Raw genomic sequence first — 21,519 nt, forward strand, 5'->3', positions numbered from 1 at the left:
AAACCTACAAAATAAAATTTTAATTGCTACTAAAGAGTCAAAAGTCAGTGTATTCATGCACATGAAGTTCGCACAATCATTTTTGCACAATTTCAAAATTAAGCCTACAAAGTAATTTAGAAGACAAGAAAACAGTACTATTTTTTTTGTCCTTGTTTTTTCTAACTGCTTCTGTGACAAAGCAGAAAATAAATATGGTAGTTGTTGCAAAAATGACAATTCCTTGTAAAGACTATTGTTACCCTGGAGTACCATAGCTCAATACCACATCATTTAGAAACCATGCAAAAATTTGTCATTTGTTAAAAAAAAAAAAAACTATCAGTCATCTAATCAAAGCAGAGTTGTTTTTAAAATAATAATTAAAAAAAAATTTCTACTTAAAAAATATTTTAACATTCTAGAAAATTCTCAAAAACCGTGCATTGTTTAATTCTGCATCATATTATGCGCTTCTTTGTATTAGCCTAACGCATGGAATCCTAAAACACATCAGAGTTTGTGCTTGGATGATGGAGTCGACGGTAGTGTGACCATTTTAACGACCAAGAACTTGCAGTAAGATAACAAAAATAAATAAAATATAAAAGAAAAGTCAGAATATATGTCCAGAAATTAATGTTGATCAGCAAAGATTAGTTTCCCCAATGTATATCTAAAAAAACAAACAAAAAAACATCTCTCTTCAATAAATAAATGACTTCATAGGTCCTTTCGGGGTCTACTTTTAAGGGGAACCATTTTTGCAGCACTCAGTGTAAGCCAGGGTAGACATGGGAAGTGCTTGTACCCTTGTGAAGCGGGGGATGTAGAGACAGAGTGATGGGGGAGGTTGGGTGAGGGGGCTCTGTGGGGCCTGAAAGGACACGGAAAGAGTAAGACAACACACATACAGAGCACGTGACAAAAGGCAACATACTGAGAAACAGAGATCAGATATTCTGTGCTACCTCTGAGCTTTGTAATTCAGAACTCGATCAAACACTGAATTGATCGCTGTGTCCAGACCGAAATAAGCCAGATCTGAATTACAACAAGACAGGCGTGCAAACAAACTGGGCTCGACTAAAATCTCTTATGCAGCAGATCAAAGACAACAGGTAGCAGAGGGTAACAAGGCGAAGGAAATACGTTATAGAGTTAGATTATACAGATAGAGATTGCAAGCAAAGCAACAAGGCAGTGTGCATAAAGGTGAGATAAATACATACAGCTCATTAACATGCATAACTTTGTTTTTCTCAGTGTGACATTGAATCAGATTTGAATGTTTCCTGTTCCAGCTCGTCAAGGATTACCAAAATCCTTACAGATAATTATTTTTGTCTTTCTTCAAAGTCAGAAATTAACATACACTATAATTACTACACCATTAATCTTGTTTGGAGGCTCAAATGATGATTTTATGGCTTTGTAAGCTTCTGAAAGGTTTAACATACGAGCTAATTAGAGGCGGACCAGTAGGTATGTTGTGTTGCTTCCTTGTTGGATATTATAGAGAAAAGAAAAGAAATCAGCAAAGGCACCAGGAAGAGATTCGCGAACCTCCATAAGTCTGATTTATCCTTGGATAGGGCTTCCAAATGTCTGAAGGTGCCAAATGCCTCCAAAATATTATCTATAAGGATAAATGATCAAACAAGTTATTGATATTTAGGACATAGAAATAATTGTGGTTATCATAAATGACCTGAAACAGGAAACTTCTTGCCTGATTTTAAGTCACATAATGAGGAAAAAAAAGGTAATGTGTCAATTTAACTTGTAAATATCTAGGATTAACTCTAAATATAACTATTAAATATGACTTCCTAGGGTTTGTTTTGGTTTTCTAATGGAAACAAAAACAAACAAAAAAAAAACGTGTCATGCAAACATGTTACCTTTGCCTGGCTGTATAGTGGGCTGAATAAGAGCTTAAAAGAGAAAAGGAAAGACAAAGACAGGCCTGTAAGACATTAAGTGGGGGATAAAGAAGAGCCTCCTCATGGTTGTCAGTTTTAAAGGCATTTTTAACCCCTGCTGATGTAAGATACTGACCTTTCTGTCAGAATTTCGGTGTGAATCACTTCAAGATAAAAACCGAAAACACACGGGGCCATACCTGTATCCATGGCTGTCGACGCCTCTTCTGTGATTTCAGGGCCGGGGCCTTTTCTTGTCCGAGCCTTCAAGTAAAACTTATAGAGCATGCTTGTGTTCAGGCTGGTCAGTGTGATGGTGGTCACGTTGGCTGGAAAGGTCACTTCCTTGACTGGTCCCAGTTCACTTGTGGTGTTAACTGTTCAGGAAGCAGAAAGAAGTCAGTGATGGGAAATGAACGACTACGTAAAAGCAGAAGAGAAAACGAGTAATTAAGTTGTCTGGTTACCCCTACCGGGGTGGTATTTGAGAGTGTATCCTGTAAGGCGTCCATTGTTGCTCAAAGGTGGGCCCCACTTTAGCGTAAGAGTGTCCAAACCGTGGTCAGTCACTCTCAGAAAAGAAGGAAGATCTGGAACTGAAATACAAAGTAAAGCCACAGTCAGGATTTATTATGTGTTAGAAATCTCTGGAATGAAAGTCAACTTTTCAGAGGACATTGCTAAACCTTATATACACACACCTCCTTCGGGGGTTTCAAAGGTCTTTTTGGGGCTGGGAGGTCCTTCTCCTTTGTTATTGAACACCTTGATGAAGAGGTCGTAGACGCTGTAAGGCTGAAGCCCTGGCAGCATTCCCTCACTGCGGTTGCCGCTGAAAGTTAAAATTTGCTCCTGCTCGTCTGCTTCTTCCTGTTGGTCTTGCTGGCCTCGCACCCGACGGTAGTACACCTAGATAAAAGACACAAGGACATAAGCGCTATTTTAAAGCCTGGTCACCAAATGTTCTGGCTTATTTGAGAAACTAAAGTCATGATTTCAAAGCAAATCGGTCCAAGAAAAAAAAAAAGTACCCTGTATCCTTGCAGTTCACCTCGGACAGAGGGGTTTGATACTGGTTCCCACTGAACTTCTGCCAGTGTGCTGTTGGGAACAGTGACCTGGACGCTACCAGGAGAAGACAAAGGCTCTGCCAAGTAGAGAGACACCAGTGTTAGTCATCAGCATAGAAAATGACTTCAATGGAAACATCCACAAAATTCACTCACTGTCTTCTCCCGAGTATCCTGTCACAACTGTGGCTTCAGGCGCGTTGCCGTAGTTGTTGAAGGCCTGAACTTTAATTTCATAGGCCACATAGGTTGGTGTTCCAGAAACAATGAGCTGGGAATCGTTGAGAACGTTCTTCGAGGTCCAGTCGTCTTCCACGTCCTTTTGTCTCCACTGCACCTTGTACTGCAGTCCCGGACCGTTTGACTGAAATCCTGTGAGGGGCTACACAAGACAAATGTTAAAGAGTCTACTGACCAACAGGCAGAGGAAAACTGTTTTAAATCTAACCAAACAAAATCAAATCCTTCATACCTTCCAAGAGATGACCAAGTTGTCAGACTGGGTTCCTGCTCCTTCCACATTTGTTGGATTTTCATCCGGAGCTGAGGAAAATCAAATAACAATGCACAGCTTTTTATCTGTACATCTGGGAACCTTAAACATGAACTACTCGATAAGTAATTTGTGAAAAGTCTTTGCTACCTGAAGGGTTGGTCCTGTACTGTGCCGAGGGCTCACTGGGGTCGCTGTAGCCGACGTCATTCCGAGCCAGCACTCTGAACGTGTAGTAGACGTACGGAGAGAGCTGTAGCTGGGCCGTGGTGGTGGTACCAGAAACTTCTGTGAGGTTGACCCAAACTCCTGGCTGGTGGAGTAGATCCATGTATTCAATCAAAAAGTCTAGAAAAGAAAAATGTGCAATGTTACTGAGACCATACAGATTGGAAAAGTAAGGGCCTTGATTCTAAAATGCCAATTTGACTACAGAGTTTCTGCACTGCAATTTGATGGCATAGGAATAATCATGTTGGCATGTCCAATGAGATCATCACAACCTGGGGTATCATACCTGGGGTAAATTTCTTCATGTTTTGACTCATGCAAAAAAATGTTTTGTAGAAGTGGCAACATAAGAAACAGTGTAAAGAGAGGTTCACACAGGGAATTTACGTTTTTTTCATTTGTTACCAGTTCAAATCTGACACCGAACAATAGTAAAGTGCAAAAATGAATGAATGAACCAATCAATATTTCGTACTCTGTATTGGACTGTTGTTTTCATCTCTAGGGATCCAGGTGAGCTGAACACTTCTCTCCATCTGGTCGGTGAGCTCCAGGTCAGTCGGAGGGTCCGGCTTTGCTGTAAAACCAGTCAGAGTAAAGCTAGTGCTCGACGCCCCGCCGGTAGGCTTTTTGTTGTTAAAAACATGTCTTTATAAACATGTTTGAGTTTAAAAGGACATATTTAATGCACTGTTATGATGACAAAAGCAAATCATTAAAATTCAGCATGAGCCTTTCGGTGGAATGTATGTTGTTTTTTTCCTACATTCATTTCATGATGACTTGCAAATCACTAACACGTTCGTGTAAGTTTGCCAAGTTTTCGGTGAAATTGTTTTCACCGTTTGTTTGAAACTGTATATCTCCTACACAGGTTTTTCCACTTTTAGCTCATTAGACCTCATTGCTGAACTGAATGAAGGAAAAAAAAAATCAATCAATGATGCTTGCACACACACCCACAGTTCTGACAAGAGAGAATGTGAAAACGGCTTCATCCAAGAACCGTGGACATGGAGAAGAAACTGAAATGCCAAAAATGTAAATGCAGGACACGACAAAAAGGGCCGGATGGACTGAATGAAAGCTCTATGTTTACCTAACACAACTGGTGGAGGAGGAGTTGCCTCTGATAGCAAGGAAAATAGAGGAAAGTGAAAGAAGATAAGCTGTTAGTATTAAAATATTTTTGAAATGCAAGAAAAGGCAGGAAAAAACACGACTGAAGCATTAGGTTATCACAGAATCGGCAAAGATAAAAGAGGAGGACAGTCATTTGAATTCATGGAGTCTAAAGACAGATTATAATGTACAATAAGTGATTGTTCTTGCTTAAATGAAGTCCTGGGCTATGATCCAGTCCAAATTGACACAACATGTCAGCAATAAATCAGATTACGTGTGATTTCCCTCCACCAACCTTCCCCACCCCCCAGGTGCTTAAGTCACCCTCAAGGCCCTGCTGCCCTGGGTGGTCAGCCACTTTGCGCAAATCACCAATCGTCAATGTTTGCAATGTTTTTTTAATTAACGTAGGATAGCGAAAAGGCATTAAAAATGTACATGTTTTATGCGTCAGAGAATAGCACGTTTAAAGCCAAAAAATGTGTCAACGCACCAACTACAGTCAGTGTAGCACTCGCAGAGTCCTGATCCAGAATGGTGTTTGTGATGCAGGTGTACGTGCCTGCGTCATCATCCGTCACATCTCTGATGATCAGACTCTCATCGCCCACCTCAAACCTGCGTGCATCACCGATGAAGACGTTTTAGTGTCATTATCGTCACTGTCGTGTTTTTATCTGAAGGTCTGCTGTACCTCTGATCGTCTGGTAGCTCGCCATTGTCTTTCAGCCATGTCATGGTGGGCAAAAGGGACTGGTCGTGTTTGACTTTACACTCAAACAGAGCACTCATTCCTCTCTGCACCTTCTTGTACGTCGGCTGGGTGAGGATGCGAGTGGGTTCTGGAGCACAGAACAATATTCAACATTTACAGCTAGAACCGTGACTATAAACAGAATCATTAAAGCAATTTTTCTATCTCTTACTGACCTTTAACTTCCAGGAACACATCATTCTCTTTAAATCCTAGGTTATTGGTGGCGGTGCAGGTGTACTTCCCACTGTGTAGAGGCTGGGCCACGTTGATTTCCAGCGTGCCGTTCTCATGGATCACATAGGAGTCGCCGTCCTTTATGCTGGTCTGACCGTCTTTAAACCTGTATTGAGAAATTGAAAAGGACATTTTCGTTATCGTGGTTTCGGGAAACAGAAGAAAGTAGCAGCAGACATCTGTCAAGTCTGTTAATAATGTCTGCGGATGGGACCAGAGTAAGAAAACGACAAAATGGAACAGTGACCGACTTGGTTTGGGTTTCGAACTCCTACCATGCGATGGTTGGTATTGGTGAGCCGAAGGAGGCGCAGTCGAGCAGCGCCGGGTGGTTCATGATGACTCGGTACACTTGGTTTGGCAGAGTCAGGACTCTTGGTGCTTCGGCTGTTGAGCGCACAGATAGACATTGCTGCTGGATTTCATCGCTCACGTGCACGTCTGCGTATGTTAAGGTACGCTAACGGCTAGATGACTTTAAAGCTTACCCAGCACATTGACAAACGCATTAGCCATCAAGTAACCAAACTCATTGGATGCATTGCACTGGAAGACGGCACTGCTTCCCGACTGCACGTTGCTGAGAATCACGGTGTCCTCCTCTATCTTTGGGCCATTTTCTTCATAAACATCTAGGGCAAATAAAAAGAGAGATATTTTTGTCTTTCCGACACACAGTTTTCTGGCACTTCAGGTAACTGCAATGCAGCATTTGACGGAATTTGTATCTTGTTTTATCGTAGTGTATATTACAGTGAACAGATACTAGTCTGTTTTTTTTTTACCCTGTATTGGACGTCCATTGACAAACCAATTAATTTTTGGCTTGGGATTTCCATTAACACGGCAGGTTAGGATGCCGGTCTCATTCGGAGCCAGTATCAGGTTCCTGGGAGCACTGATCCAGAAAGGAGCAGCTGGGGAGGGAGAATAAAAACACACAATTAGATTACTGAGAACATGACTCCCTTGTCTTTACATGTTTATATGATGACATTAGAGGAAGCTGACAAGCAAAATACTTTTTTTTTTTTTTTACACTGAACTCCACTCCAATTAAAAGTATGTAATCAGCAGATTTTGGTGAATTTATTTGGATTGTACGTCTTATTTAAATCAAGCACAGTAGCGCATTAAGCAATACTCAAAAATCTTTATAACCATGATGTTTTTGCTATTTTTCTCAAACGTAAATGTTGCAGATAACTAAGCAAACTTAACAAGAGTAAATACAACAAGATTTTGTATTCACACCTAGGCTAGGATGGTTTGGGTAATTTTCTCCCCAAATAAATGATTAAGCATTGTTAAGTATTTCAAAATTGATGAAGAGACAACAGTACATAAAAATCTTTGCCGATCTTCAGACCTTTAATGGTGACTTTAATCAGGTGATGTGCAGAGCCCAGCTTGTTGGTCGCCGTGCAGCGGTATTCGCCAGCATCGTCTTCATTCACGTCGGAAATCTTCAGCGTTTTGTTGAAGTTGGAAAAGAACGCCCTGCCACTCGGCAGCTTCCCTGCATCCTTCTGCCATGAAATGTCAGGAGTGGGTCTGTCGCAGAAAACACAAAGATCGACTTCATGAGACAGTTTTGTTTTTTTTTTTTTTGCAATTTATGTTGTATGCACCACTTTGTGTTGGTTCATCATATAAAATCCCAACAAAACATGCTGAATTCAGTGGTTTTAATGTGACAAAATGTTGGAAGAAGTTCAAAACATGAATTCAAAACAAAAAAAAAGCCAACTTACAATCCCTCAGCAATGCATTCCAGCTGGAGAGTCTCTCCTCTCAGAACCATCTTGTTGCTCGTGCTGCCGCTCGGCAACTTGAAACCGGGGCGACGCTCCCCCTCTGGATTGCCTGATCACATGAGGAAACAAGTGGGAATCAGAGTCAAGCCAGAGCAGCAGCTAGCTTAGACGCCGACATTTATAAGAGAAGCTTAGTATGTGGAGATGAGAAGTCAGGAAGGGATATTTATGACAATTAGTCAAACAGTCAAACTATTTTCTAAATGTAATAAGATGGGACAGAAAATAATGTATTGTACCAAAATAAAAGAAAGACACATGTTTTATACATCTGTATTTATTCTTTAATATACTCTTCATACACAGGGAGTGTGTTGAGGCCAAGTTAAAAGGAGCATGTTTATGCCAGGGGGTAAAAACAGGGCAGGGTTCACACTGGGAATACACCAACAGCACTCACCACTATAGAAATCAGTCATATTATAAGCAGCCAAAGTCTCATTCATTGTTTCTACTGGAATATGACAAAAGAAACATGATAACCAGGCAATACCAGGAAGTATAAAGTTGATGTTTACTTTCTCCTTCAATAACATTTTTTTAAGTGCTGCGCTGGAACCGTTGTGACACCGAGAGATGTGCACTGCATTATCAAATACATCCAGGATTACATGGAGAGAACCTGCAGCGCTTCGCAAAACAAGCCACACCCTTTGAACTTTTCCCACATTCCCCTCACTTTAAAATGAACATTGCAATGCCTTGGTATCTTACGGATGTTTATTGTGAAATAGAACTTTCAAAAGAGTACTGTGCTCATCCAACGAGCTTCTCTTAGAGGATAACTAATTTGATAACACAGTCAGCATGTGTATTGTACTGCATAAAATCCGTTGAAGTTTGAGATGGTAATATGACAAAAATGTCGGTAAGTTCAAGGTGTACAAATGCTTCTTGCAAAGGCACTGAAACGGTGGCATTCACATCTCGACTTACACAGACTAAACAAACTTTCACTGCCTGGACTTACTGTTGAGCACTACGACAGAGATGGGCTGCTTCTGCTGGATGGTCTGCGTGTATGGAAAGCGAGCGTAGCAGATGTAATCGCTCCGGGTGTCTTCTGGGAGAACGTTGGAAAAGTACAGGTCTCCGTTCAGGGCCTGGGACACGCGCTTATTCAGCGGCAGCTTCTGGAAGTCTGAGGGAGGAAACGGCATGTCGGGTGTGATTAATGCGTCGGTATTCTTTTACAAGAGCTGCAGCAAATTGTACGTTCAAGCGACTCACTGTTATCCATCCAAAAAATGACAGGAGGAGGCAGGCCAGCCGGGGGTCGACACGGAAGCACGAGAGAAACCCCCTTCTGCACCAAAATCGCTTCATTTTTCTCCTTTGACCACAAGGGGGACCCTGCGAGTCACGGTGACCAAACGAGGGCGTTTTAAAAACACAGACAGTTAGGAATAACTGAATATTATTTATTGAGGTGTCTTACTGGACTGCCTGATCATAATGGTGTTGGACAGAGCTTTGCCGTGCTCATTGCTAGCTGTACACTGGTATGTTCCCTCGTAGGCATCAGCCTTTTCTCCACTGATATCAATGACCAGCGTTCCTGAACCGGGCTTCATCAGGACTTTGGAGTCCTTCTCCACATCAAAGTTGGTGCCGTTCCTTGTCCATGAAAAGCTACAGATGACAAGAGTAAACAATGTAGCTTAGCGGGATAGAAGCAAATAAAATAAATAAATAAATAAAAAAAGAAATAATGCAGGTCATTTAAGAAATACGTAAAACGACTAATGTTTTGATGTCAGCTTTGGCGCTTAGTGAAGAACAAACCACTTTCGTCCAACTTTTAGTGTTAGTCATTTCAAAAACATCTTAATTTTAATTGTACACAAAGAAATGGTTTTATTGCTCGCCAATGTTACAATAAAACTCTTATCTCAGATCATTTTCATCCATCTTCAAATACAAGAGCCATGTTTGAGCTTGAGGATGGTTGTGTTGCAGTAATAATGTTCTGCCTCACAAACAGAGGTTTTATATTTTGAGTGAAAAGCTCAGTTTTGGACTCATCTTCATATATTCTCACTGTGTTCCCTACAAAGTTTGTAACCAACTTTAAAGGGGGGTTTCTTCTAGCATTTTTGACAATTGATTTTTTTTTTTCCTTGCCAATCTTCCATAATGCCCCATTTGGTTGACTGCATGTTAAAATAACGTTCTGTCAACAGATACTCCTGCATAAGTTGCGGATGTCTGCTTCTAATTTATGCTCTCCCTGCCCAATCAGTCAAGTTTAGGTGGACAGGCGTGCATTGGTAAATTAATAAAATGTTGATGGGATTTGTCATGTTTCAAATTCAGTAAAGTCTTTGATTCAGTTTGCCCTGATTCTAATCCAACGACTGGTGGCAAAATCAGAGCGGCAGCTAATCCACTCTTTCGGGTGTGTTTCTTAACCGCCTGATCTCCAAGACGACGGTTGCTATGGCAATTTATCTTCTCCACTTGCCTCCAGGTTAAGTTGCCCTCGGAAGCGGTGGCTGTAATTTAGCGGGGGGCGAGCAAGGCGGCGGCATTAAATCATTCAATAAGTGTTTTGAAGTTACCGTCTCACCTGGGATGAGGCTTCCCTTTGGCCTCGCAGTGAATGACGATATTCTCCCGTGGGTCAAAGATATAATCCTTTGGGGATTGCAGAGTTATGGTGGGGGGTTGAGGCACTGGCGAGACACCCGTAGAAGAGTATTTCACACACACGTCAGCACTGAATTCAATGTAGAGATACTTTGCATAAACGAGGAGATGAACTATTCAAGCAACACGCATGCTTAGCCAAACTCAACAGGATTTGTGGAGCAAACAAGGACATAAGCAGCAATCTCTCTCCTGAGTAAACGACTTACCATTGTTTAAGTTCAAAATTATACTTCAAGCAACACTCCAAAGCCAAGCAAGGTGCTCAGTAGAGTTATGGGGTTGGGCAAAAAGGCAAACAAACAAAACAAAACAAAACAACTCCATGCACATTGTTACCCAAGCCACACAAAGAGGAAATCAATACATTTGAAAGTCAAAAACTGCACACAACAAGCCAAGGCTATTTTTTAGGCAACTTACATCCTTCCAGCACTTTAGCTTTTTGTCCCCCATGACATGCCATACAACGGTAATAGAATATTGAGGAGAGGTGTTAGAGTTTCTTCAGATGTCTCGCAAGGAACAAGCAGCAGATTAAGTTGAAAGACAATTTTTTTGTTTTTTTAGCGTTTGATAGAGCCAGCGTAATCAGCTTTCCCACGTGTAGCTTGCATTTTTGGTGGAAGAAGGTGGAATAAATGCAAGAAGCGGCTTTTCACAAACACTGAATATCAGTTTACAGAAGAGAAACACCACGGCGCATCGGTTGCAAATTATATAGTATTGTGAGTGATACTTACGATCAAGAGGAACTTCAAGCCCTGCAGTCATGTGACTCAGCAATATCAATAATACGGCTTCAAGACCTGGAGTCCATTTTTGTTTCTTGTCCATGTTTGTGTAAGTCAGAGCCCGAATGATGATCTTCCCTCCAGGGTTAACAGTAGCAGAAGAGTGACCAGCTGGTGAAGAAGGATCGACTCTACAAAGGTTAGAAAAACATACATTTGTAAAAATTAACTTTATTTAACAGATATTTTCTCTGTTTCATTTTATATAGTAAAGAAAGTGTAACATCATCTCACGGTCTGAATAACAGTGAATATGTGGTTTGCACATAACATAGCACATGACCAAAAATAACAGAGTTTAAATATAAAAGGATTCCGGTGTAGATGCTTTGGTAAAGTCTGAATCAAACGTTTTTGTTGGAAATAAACAGTGCTATGAACACAGACTGATGTTAAAACATCTATAAACATTTACTCTCTAATATTAATATAATTCATTTACCACTTTTTTTTTTGTTCCTAAATTCCAACGTGAGACGCCATAAGACAAGTACTTTCATCTGGCCAGTCTTTCGGTTATCCGATAATTCTGCCAGTGTACAGACTCTGGCAGAAGGAGCCGTCAAAACAAACTTGATTCAGGATTCGCTTTCCTAAACAACCCAGTCCATGGGTCTGTCCCCATCCCCATTATCCAACGAATTGAGAAACAGTCACTTGAGCTACGTCAGAGTCTTTTTTTTTTTTTTTGTCATCCAGGTTGATTCGTTTTCTCAAACTTCCACCAGATAATTGAGCATCAGCCTCCAAACGGACATGTGCACAGCTGAGACGGCCCTAGCACCACATGCTTAGACAAGACATGTACGAACATTCGGCCGGAAAAAACAAACAAACAAACAAACAACGCTGTTCCAGCTGAATTCATACTGGCAACATGCACGCACAAAAAACTCCACATTACCAAAACCACCATGGGAAGTGTGTCAGATTCTTGGAATTACACATGAGTGGAGATCCGCAAACTCCTGTTTCTACCGGGTAGAGGATCACCAACGGGTATGAGCTGATGCGTCACAAATGTAGCATAATCATGCTAGCATTTATCTGGTAAACTGAACCATGGGGAAAATATTTTATGCAATTTGCTTCAACTTTATTCACTATTGCTTGCGGTTCACAAACTACGCAAAATGACTGCAGGCTTTAATCCTCCCAATTCAATAGGCATGTTAAAATGTGTGATCAATATTCACTCTATCAGATAGGCTATTTCATTTATCGACTGAGAATCAAAGAATAAAACGTAGAAATTTACCATAATTCCCATGTTCCTCTTCTATTCCTAATTCCTGTTCCCTTCCGATTCATGCTCTCTTGCAACCTAGGCAGCATACATAATCAAACTGAGACAGACCTCTTTTACTCTTTCAGTATCACAAATATTTTTCTCACTAGCTAAAGAAAAAAAGAGCCAAAAAATTGTCCACTTTGGAGATCATTTAGCAGATAAGCGAAGGACATTTGCTTGGTCTGATTTTCAAGAAGCCAGCACATTTAGCATTTGCATCAGGGAGCATTAAAAGGCATCATCAGTCATGTGCATGCCTGCAGACCGTTGGTCAGTGTAATGCAATTGCCTGGCATGTGGGTTGTAAGAATGTCACGGCGGCCCAATGATGGAACAAATGGGTACATCAGAGCATATCTGTTGTAAAGCATCCAGTTGCCAAACGCAGATCATGACTGCCAGCGAGCGTCACATACTCAAGAGTTCAGCGCCTACCATCTGGACAAGAGTAATGGACTCTTTACAATACTAAGTATCATCCTGCACCCTGTCTGAAAGACCGCCATTAATCAGACTAACAGTTAACTGCCCCATGCGTAGCCTGCCATAAACACCGGAGCAGATGGTTTTGTTTAGAGTCCAGACGTAGTCGGGAGGTATAAACTGAAGACAAAGAGGCAACATCAACTTTTCTAAAGAGGATTTTGTTCTTCATTTGTCCCGTACTAAAAGTTTTTTCTGGTTTTTTTTTTGCCGATGTATATCGGCACCACAGGGCGAGGTCCAGAACTGCAAATGTTGCAGAGAGACACAGTTGTATTACTCCCGGTGTCGTGGCACCGGAAACCGTGGGATACGAACTTCAAGGAGCTCTGAAAACGCAGCTCAATGTCAGTGATGCAGCGTTCTCACATAAACCTTCAAAGGAAGAGACCAAAAACAGTGTATAAGCCAAGCAATCAACGCCTAAATCCTCAGACGTAGAACGCCAAAGACGAGGTCTTGCTGTTTTGTCTGATAAACTAATGACTCTCTAAATGAACCTTAAAAAGCACAAAATCAAAAAATATATATATATAAAATCAGTAATAAAATGGATGAGATTGTTTGAGTGTAAAGGTGATGTTAGGGTAATATAGTAGACAAACTGAGGAAGGCAAGTCATTCATGCAATCAGAATATGATAAAGGCTCAAGATACTGAAGCCTTCAAAGGCATCTGAAGGTGAAATGATCATAACACATGATTAAACCCAGGTCAGTCAGTTACTGCTCTGTAGGGCAGAGGCACTGAGAGAGAGAGACAGAGAGAGTGAGGTTATGAATACACACAGAGGTTTTATCCTACTGAAGCTAGGCAGTGAGTGTGAGCTAACACAACCCCAGGACACAGCTAATTACGCTGACACGTCCTATTGAGTATTACTCTCACCGGGGGGATGAAAAGCAGGCATAAAGAGGGTAACATCACTGAATACATTACAGGCAGTTCATGCATGCTAAAGCTCTTAATCTCTTTGTAAAAAAAAATAATTAAAAAAAATACATTGCAATATGATTACATAAATGTTGCCTCTTATGTTCAGATTAATTACAGTAACGCTCCATGCAGCTGCAGCAGACATGGTCCTGCAACATCAGCAGCAGTTATACTGAGCTCTGCTGAGCTTTGCAACACACCAACAACAACAACAACACAAAACAAGAGTAGAAGAAATGTAATACTTTTTTTTTTTAAATAAGCCCTCCTAAATATAAAATGAATTCAACATTTGGCAGTTTCAAAAGACAAAATATGTAAACAATCATCATTCACTCTCAATAGGACGTAGCTCTGAGCTCTGATTGGAGGATTCTAACAATCAACAAATGAATGTGCTTTTATTACAAACGATGTTTTGTAGCTCTGAACAAGAGCTACCAATCTCAAGTTGCTTGTGTATTTTTTTCTTCTTCAAGTGCTGCCATGTATTTTAGATCTATATTTAGCTCAATTCATCTCAACATAAATAACTGACCAGCTGTCTCGGTCTCTGTAAAAGAAAAACAAGCCCACAGCATTGTGCTACCAAAAAATCCTAATAAAATACATGAAAATTTGTCAGCCTAACCTCACAAAACGCAAAACAGTTTGATATGTTATATAATTTTGCAAAGCAATGTTCCTCTACAGTATGTTTGGATGTGTAAATATAGCAAAAATGAACTTTTTACCCTCTTACAAAAACAACATTCCCTCACTTGCAGAATTGACAATATTAATGTGTTTATGGAGCCTGCTGAGTGAACTTTTCAGAGTTAAAGGGTAGAACCATGAAGGCTGTGCTGCGTAGTGCGGTGGAAGACATTGCTTTGGCAGCTGCATTATTTACTGAACGGCACAATTACACAAACCTGCACAACATTCATCCTAACCGTAAAAAGAGGAAATTAATTCCTGGATGAACATTTTCTTAGCGGCTGCAAGGGGGAAAACAGATATGATAATAACAGCTGACTCAGCGAATCAGTGGGATGACTTTAGCGAGGGAGGGGGAAGGTCATCGGTCATCATCCTTTATCCTTTTACCAACTCTGAGGTCAGAAAAACCACAAAGCTCTCCCTTCAAGTCATTTGTACCTTCCCACTAAAGTATACTGGGAGGTCTCTGCAGATATTCACACACTGCCCAGATTTTTGTGCAAACACTGGCTGTATATTGGATGCGCCAACAAAGACCATAATACTCTCATACAGACAGTTGTGCCAAACACACAGCAGGTGAAAAAAAAAGTTTACATAATGAGCAGCAAAGCTTATTTCAAAGTAATACAGAGAGTAGAGAGAGCTGCTTCGGTTCTTTACTTCAGCGCCTTATTTGAGCAAAAGAAACCATTATTATGGACTAAGAGGTTGTTGTAAAATATGTATATCTCTAACTGGAGTGAAGTTGCTTAGCAGAGCTAAAAATAGTACGAATAGAGGCTCGTTCTTGTTCACAAGGTTCTTCTGGCTTGTTTACACTGACGTAAGGTGGTATGATCCTTAAGCGGTGGCGTTCAGGCAAACCTGCAAATCTCAACTAAAGGTTCAATCATTTAAAGGACCGCAGCAATAATTAGGTAATCTGTTGGACCAGTACTCTCTTCGTTCTTGCCAAAATGTTCCGAGATCAAAACAAGCGACGTCTCTTAAAGCCGTCAGACGTGCTACCGTGAACTCAGGACTTTCCATGCCCCTCAGTTTGTGAAGCCTAAAAGCAAGCTCCTATGTTGGTCACTCCTCCTCAGTGACCGAGGTCACCAACAGACACTGAAAGATCACAGCCTGATCTGACAGATGAGGGAGGAGAAAAAAGGGAGACAGGAAGAGGATTGCAGGGAAAGATGGAAAACAATTATTTGCAGTCACGTTAAATCACAGTGACACAGATATTTATGTGACAATGTACTGACTCAGACTCTGTTCAGCAGGACAGGACCAAAAGGCATGTGCTATTATCAGCTCAGAACATGCATGGAGCTGATCTCTCAAAGACAAAATTTGTATGTATACTTTTCTTTTTTTCCTTCTTCAAATACACTCTGAACCACTAAAAACATAATCCATCAGCTACTCCTGTAGTGTCTGAGAAACTCCCACCAAACAGCATTTATTTAAGAAATTATAGTGACAGCAAGAGGCTAAACCAAAACAATATAACTAGGCGAAATGAAAACCATAAAAAGGGATAGATTTATGAATGCCTGAAAGAAGAATTTTAACTTTCACTTAAAAATATATATATTTGCTGTTTTTCTAAATGTCAGTGGTGATTTAAGGTGCCAACACTATTTATCACTTCTTCAAAGGTATACCTCAGGGACCATTAAGTAGATCCTTTACTTTTTCCAAATAATATTTGACTATTTATGACAAGCTCCCACTACTTTCTGGAATAACATTTCTTGCATAATAAGTGACAATGGGATCAACAGCATTATTGGTTTTGCTTTATCTCTGCTCTGTACACAAGGTGATGTATGCCTAAGCAATTTTTTTTATTTGGTTTTCACTGCTGCAACCTGGCAACAGCTGTTATCAAAGGCGAGTCATTCTTTGCCTTGAATAAAATAAAACAATGCACTGCAAATATCAAAAGAAAACCAATATTTAATATTTATTATGGCAACTCCACAGATTATAATAATGGATTTAAGATGCAATTTCAGGATTTCTTACTGTCCCAAAGCCGGTGTATGACACTAAGGATGAAGTGGGTACACTTCTATGCTTTTTGCAAAAACAAATAAGTCAAAGACACTTAAATCTAAAAGACTCCTGTGACTTATAAGTGATATCTTCTTTTGCACTGAGCCGGTGGTTTCAATTGTTTGTACCAAAAGGATTCACATCTGCTGACTTAATCTAACGCCATCACCTTTGTTGGATATTATGTAGGAAGTGCTTTTGCTACACCAACATCATCTCTTCCCAAAAAAAAAAGAAAGACCGACATAACTGGCAGGTCCCTTTGTCGCCCACAGCTCCACAACCGGATCACACTGAGCCACCTAATCAAAACAAACTATCTCAGCTTCTTTTACATGTGCAAACACACACGCACGCACGCACACACACACACGCGTACGCACACAGGACCTTGGTTTTTTTCGGGTCAGTTTTTCCAGCAGCATCCACAGAAATCCCCCCCAGTGCCTGCTTTTCTCTGAGGCTTTGTGATGTGCTGATGGTCAGCATGCCGCCATGCCATGACGGCCCCCGCCCGCTCCTCTGACGCTGACCCATGGGGGCTTTTGTCCTTCTGCGTTGTTTACCACCGCAGTAATGCTGAAACGGCAGGGGTGTCCCAGGGTAAAAAGTGACACCTCTGGGCAATAACATAAGAGACCATCATATATACTTAGTATCTCATTCCTGTAATACGGCATGGCACATCATATCAGTTATAAAAGAAAAGAAACTGCAGATTTTAAGAGACATAATGGCAATGGTGTAAGGTTGACTACAATTGAAAAAGAATAAACTGTTACCTTTAACTTAAATGGAGTGAAGTACACATAAAATGAGACATATACATTTGTAAGGGGAGCAAAAGTCTTTCCACAGCACTTCATGTCCATTTATTAGTAAAGTCTGAGTGTGGATTCATTTTTGTCCTTGCAAGCTTTTAAAAAGAAGCAAACAGCAAGATATCCATTGATTTCTCTCTAGGGCGTCCAAACGCTAAATGTGGCCAAATGTCAACTTGGGGGCAATATTGACCGGCGAAGGCATTAAGGTTTAAACAGTTAAGCACCCATCAAGTGGACATGCACAGCAGCTGGTTGAGAGACAGAAATATGTTTGAAAATAATATGATCGTGTTCTTGCGTGTATGTATACCACAGCACCCTGACGATTAAAGCTAAATCCAACAGATTGATTAGGAATCAAGCAGAAAACAAAAACGTAGGACTTTTTCTTTCATTGGCGATACCAATAATGAGTTTAAAGGTCAATCTTCTGTGAATCTGTGTGCAACTTCTACAGCTGCCATTAGTGCCATTTTGACAGAGCAAGGCAAGGCAGGGAAGAGGACAGTGTTCCCCACTGCCTGTCAGAATTTCTACAAGCTCTCTTTAGAATGCTGACATGATTTATGTAAGAGTTTTTCCAATTCAAGTCTTCTGCATGATTTAGCCAACACCACATGCAGAGCGTCTTGGCTGCCGTAATACAACCGGGGCGACTGATGAGCCATGATACCGGCACCATAAAGGCATGAATGCATGGGACAAAGTTTTGGAAAAGGTTTCCTGAGAGTAATGCCACAGATGGCCACTGAGTGTTGTATTGTTTATGTCCAACATGGAAGCAGTTTTTTTTTACCTTTAATTCCATTAACTACTCTTTGATTTAGAGGTATCACAGTAAACGGGGCTGATTTGAGTAAAACTTATATCACCTTTTTCCCTCCTATCACCTTTTTCCCTCCACTGGACAACTTGATTTGTACTTGTCTATTATATAGAATCCCACTACGATAACGTAACATAAAAAAAATGTTTTAACATTTTTGTAAGGCACTGTATTCACGTATAATGCACCGTCTTCATCCAACGTCCAGTTACAGTGTGATATTCAGACAATTGCACACATTCTGCGAGCAGTGGCGGAGCTAGACTTTTAAAGTTGGGGGGGCCAAGGGGGGGCCAGGACTACCTCTGGGGGGGCAACATTTAAAATGTGTGTGTACATCTATCTATCTATCTATCTATCTATCTATCTATCTATCTATCTATCTATCTATCTATCTATCGTCCTGCAACTTTTACATGTGTCTCTGCTCAAACACACCTGGATCAAATAAGCTGCTCATTTCCAGCCTATTGCAGAGATGAATGAATGCTGGTGAGGAAATTCAGACATTTTGGAGCAGAGGTGAATCTAAAGGTTGCAGGATGGTAGGTAGCCCTTGAGGACTGGAGTTGGTGACCCCTGGCCTACTGGATCATTTCAGTGGAGATTTCAGACTGTGGCAGGAAGCCGGAGTGCCCGGAGAGAAACCTGTCAAATCTTTTTACATTTTGTCCCATAAATTTAAATCAGACACATGTTTGGTCCCAGTCAGATTTCTCCAGCTCAAAATGATTACTAATTAGATCTTCTAGGATTCTTTTCTTCTTCCGATGTTAATATTTGTAGCTCCTTTCCAAAGGGCCCTTTGTCTTCTTCCAGAGGAGGGGCTGGAGAAACTAACCTCTGGTGTCTGATCACTTCTTTTCGTAAATGTAAATGAAACCGTTGTTGATCATGTCTTCACTGCAGTCGCTGTCTGCAGTGAAGACATGCTCGTTGTCTGCCTTCACGGTTCGTTCTCCCTTCATTAAGTAACAGTAAATGTCTGTCTGCTTTGGATCCCCACAGATGACGGAGGACAGGTGGTACGTCTCCGTCCCACATTCTGCAGGCACATCGATGGTCTGAGTGGCTTTGGTTTGGTGCTTCCTGGTCAACCTGTGCAGAAAAAACACCAGGACCTTGTTATCGGTCAGACAGTGTTTCTTCTGCCAGGGTGACCCGCAGCCTGAACAACGGCGTTTGCACGCCAAATCCAACCAGTATTCAAGCAGTATAGAAATACTGGTTGAAAATAATACTGGTGGAAGTGAAATGAGGGCGCCGTCGTTCAGGAGCCTGAGGGAAGTGGCTCCACAGTTAGAGCAGGAGTCGTTGTCATACAACTCTCTATCTGTGTCGCCACCAAACGAATCCAGCCAGACCAGCACAGACTCCAGCAAACTTTTTGTGTCGAAATCCTTTCCCCCGCCTGATGGCAGCTTCTTCTCCCTCAGCTCCATCAGAACTGGGGAAAGGTCTTCCTGACTAAAATGCTTGCCGGGCTGGCGGACAGCTGAGAGGAGGAGACTCCCACAGCAGGGGATGGACGATGCCTCCAGAAAAACCCTTTCCTGAGCGAGACACCGCTTGGTGACGCTCAAGTTTAGGACGCTCTGGAAGGCAGCGTTCACCCAGCTGTTCTGGAGCTCATTGGAGAACTTGAAGTTCTCCTCCTCTTGTCCTGGTCCTGCAGATGTCGTCCCTACATCTGGCAGATCTGAGCCAACGCCATCCACTGCATTAACGTCAGGGGAACAGGAAACCTCGACAGCAACAGAGACATTTACATTTAGAGCTGGTTTTTCGGACAAACAAGCAACTCTGTTGTGTTCTGAAATACAACGATCCCCGTCCGGGAAACGTTGTATTTCAAAGGACCCTGTGAAAGTGGCCTTCAGAGGACTACTATCCTGTAAGGATGGGACCAGCGAAACCAAAGCTTTGGCTGTCACTTCAGCCACAGCTTTGGCTGCGAGATCAGCCGCAGACCAATCTTCCCCAGCCGGGTTAGATTTTTCTGCGACTGCAGTCTCACCCTCACGTTGTACCATCGTTTCTGAACAAACCTCCCCAGCCGGGTCGGTTTGTCCAGAGACAGTACCATCGTCCTCTGTACTGTCTCGTTCAGAGGACGAGATGGAGTCCGAGGTCCCAACATCCAGCGAACAAACCTCCCCAGCCGGGTCGGTTCGTTCTTTGGAATTGGATGGAAATCCATTACAAAACAGATCGTCCTCTTCATTCTGATCGTTTTCTTCGTTGCCATCCTTACCTGGAAAAAAACGATCGCACACTTTCTTCATCCCAGTCGTCACGGCATATCCGATGCCCCAACCAACCGGGAATATCAGGGGAACAAGCGCCGTCGCAAAACTGAACATTGTTGCTTTACACAATTGTGAAACTCCAAGAAATGTAGAAATGTCTGGATCCTGACTGATGCTTAGAGATTCCAGCATTCAAGCATTAGAACTTCTTTGATCTACTGTGATGTACATAATGTCCCATGACCTCATCAGTGAGCTCACTGGACTTCTGGTGCAACGCCTTGCTTCTGATCGTTGCTATGGAAATGATCAGCTCAGCTCTGCATGACTCAAGCTGGCATAAATATTTAAATAAAACATTATAATTTTTATTTTACATGAAGAGATTAAAGGATTTGTATATGATTTAATTTTTGCTTTTGTGGTTTTCCATACCTGCTGTGGTATAAATGTTCTGAAGCCTTTTTCCACTATAATTTTTAATTACAATTACGGAAATTTATTAGGATTATTAATGTATTAATAATTGCACAGTGCTAGGAACAGTCTGTGACTTATTATATTTATTTGTATACATTTTCGCAGACAATTTAATGCTGTGACTATTTTACGAAACATAAGAAACAACAGGATCCAGCCCTGCACTTATACATCATTTTATTGAGGTCCAAAACTTAGAAGTTCTTGTCTTGCGTCATTCAGGAGTCTTGGGTATAAAAGGGCTTCATGATTGTATTTCAAAGGCAGATTTCAAGAACAACTCGGGCAAGAGTTTGGGTCAGACTGTGCTATTCCGGGATGTTGAGGTGTGCAGGAATCTTCACTATATATATATATTATATTATAAGTCCCTATGTTACGGAGAGAAAGCTTCTTCAATCAAGACAGGGCTCGGATGTCTTTTATTGAACATTTCTGTTCAGTTTTTATTGAGGAGAAAACGGCCCATGCTGATAACGGCAACAGCTGTTCGTTACCTAGCAACTAAAATCAACAGAAGCAAGACAGTGACAAAAGACAGAACCAGATCCTGTTAAGCATTCTTCAAAATAAAAGACTTCCTCTATCCAAATAAATCACACTTA

At 41.3% G+C, this 21,519-nt stretch overlaps 1 protein-coding gene across 11 annotated transcripts in view; it reads right to left on the reverse strand.

Annotated features, from left to right (window-relative positions):
* Nucleotides 1–21,519, reverse strand: part of nrcama (neuronal cell adhesion molecule a) — a 55,645-nt gene that overhangs the window by 8,711 nt on the left and 25,415 nt on the right. Inside the window, exons 3-27 of one of the 11 annotated variants that reach the window (XM_081603850.1) lie at nucleotides 11,024–11,205; nucleotides 10,704–10,721; nucleotides 10,201–10,306; nucleotides 9,070–9,263; nucleotides 8,862–8,984; nucleotides 8,602–8,772; nucleotides 7,569–7,680; nucleotides 7,184–7,368; nucleotides 6,600–6,731; nucleotides 6,303–6,446; nucleotides 6,090–6,201; nucleotides 5,754–5,920; nucleotides 5,518–5,665; nucleotides 5,317–5,441; nucleotides 4,798–4,827; nucleotides 4,174–4,275; nucleotides 3,618–3,815; nucleotides 3,447–3,517; nucleotides 3,131–3,356; nucleotides 2,936–3,051; nucleotides 2,606–2,813; nucleotides 2,372–2,500; nucleotides 2,105–2,281; nucleotides 1,884–1,916; nucleotides 791–856 (exon numbers count right to left, since the gene is read on the reverse strand). In XM_081603850.1, coding sequence (XP_081459976.1) covers nucleotides 791–856; nucleotides 1,884–1,916; nucleotides 2,105–2,281; nucleotides 2,372–2,500; nucleotides 2,606–2,813; nucleotides 2,936–3,051; nucleotides 3,131–3,356; nucleotides 3,447–3,517; nucleotides 3,618–3,815; nucleotides 4,174–4,275; nucleotides 4,798–4,827; nucleotides 5,317–5,441; nucleotides 5,518–5,665; nucleotides 5,754–5,920; nucleotides 6,090–6,201; nucleotides 6,303–6,446; nucleotides 6,600–6,731; nucleotides 7,184–7,368; nucleotides 7,569–7,680; nucleotides 8,602–8,772; nucleotides 8,862–8,984; nucleotides 9,070–9,263; nucleotides 10,201–10,306; nucleotides 10,704–10,721; nucleotides 11,024–11,117 — 3,187 coding nt within the window. In that variant the 5' untranslated portion in view covers nucleotides 11,118–11,205. The remainder of the gene's footprint in view (nucleotides 1–790; nucleotides 857–1,883; nucleotides 1,917–2,104; nucleotides 2,282–2,371; nucleotides 2,501–2,605; nucleotides 2,814–2,935; nucleotides 3,052–3,130; nucleotides 3,357–3,446; nucleotides 3,518–3,617; nucleotides 3,816–4,173; nucleotides 4,276–4,797; nucleotides 4,828–5,316; nucleotides 5,442–5,517; nucleotides 5,666–5,753; nucleotides 5,921–6,089; nucleotides 6,202–6,302; nucleotides 6,447–6,599; nucleotides 6,732–7,183; nucleotides 7,369–7,568; nucleotides 7,681–8,601; nucleotides 8,773–8,861; nucleotides 8,985–9,069; nucleotides 9,264–10,200; nucleotides 10,307–10,703; nucleotides 10,722–11,023; nucleotides 11,206–21,519) is intronic. The other 10 variants (XM_081603851.1, XM_081603853.1, XM_081603854.1 and 7 more) reach the window with 10 other exon arrangements.

Source organism: Poecilia reticulata, chromosome 23, assembly GCF_904066995.2.
Source record: "Poecilia reticulata chromosome 23, P_reticulata-male-v2, whole genome shotgun sequence".
Classification (NCBI taxonomy): Eukaryota; Metazoa; Chordata; class Actinopteri; order Cyprinodontiformes; family Poeciliidae; genus Poecilia; species Poecilia reticulata.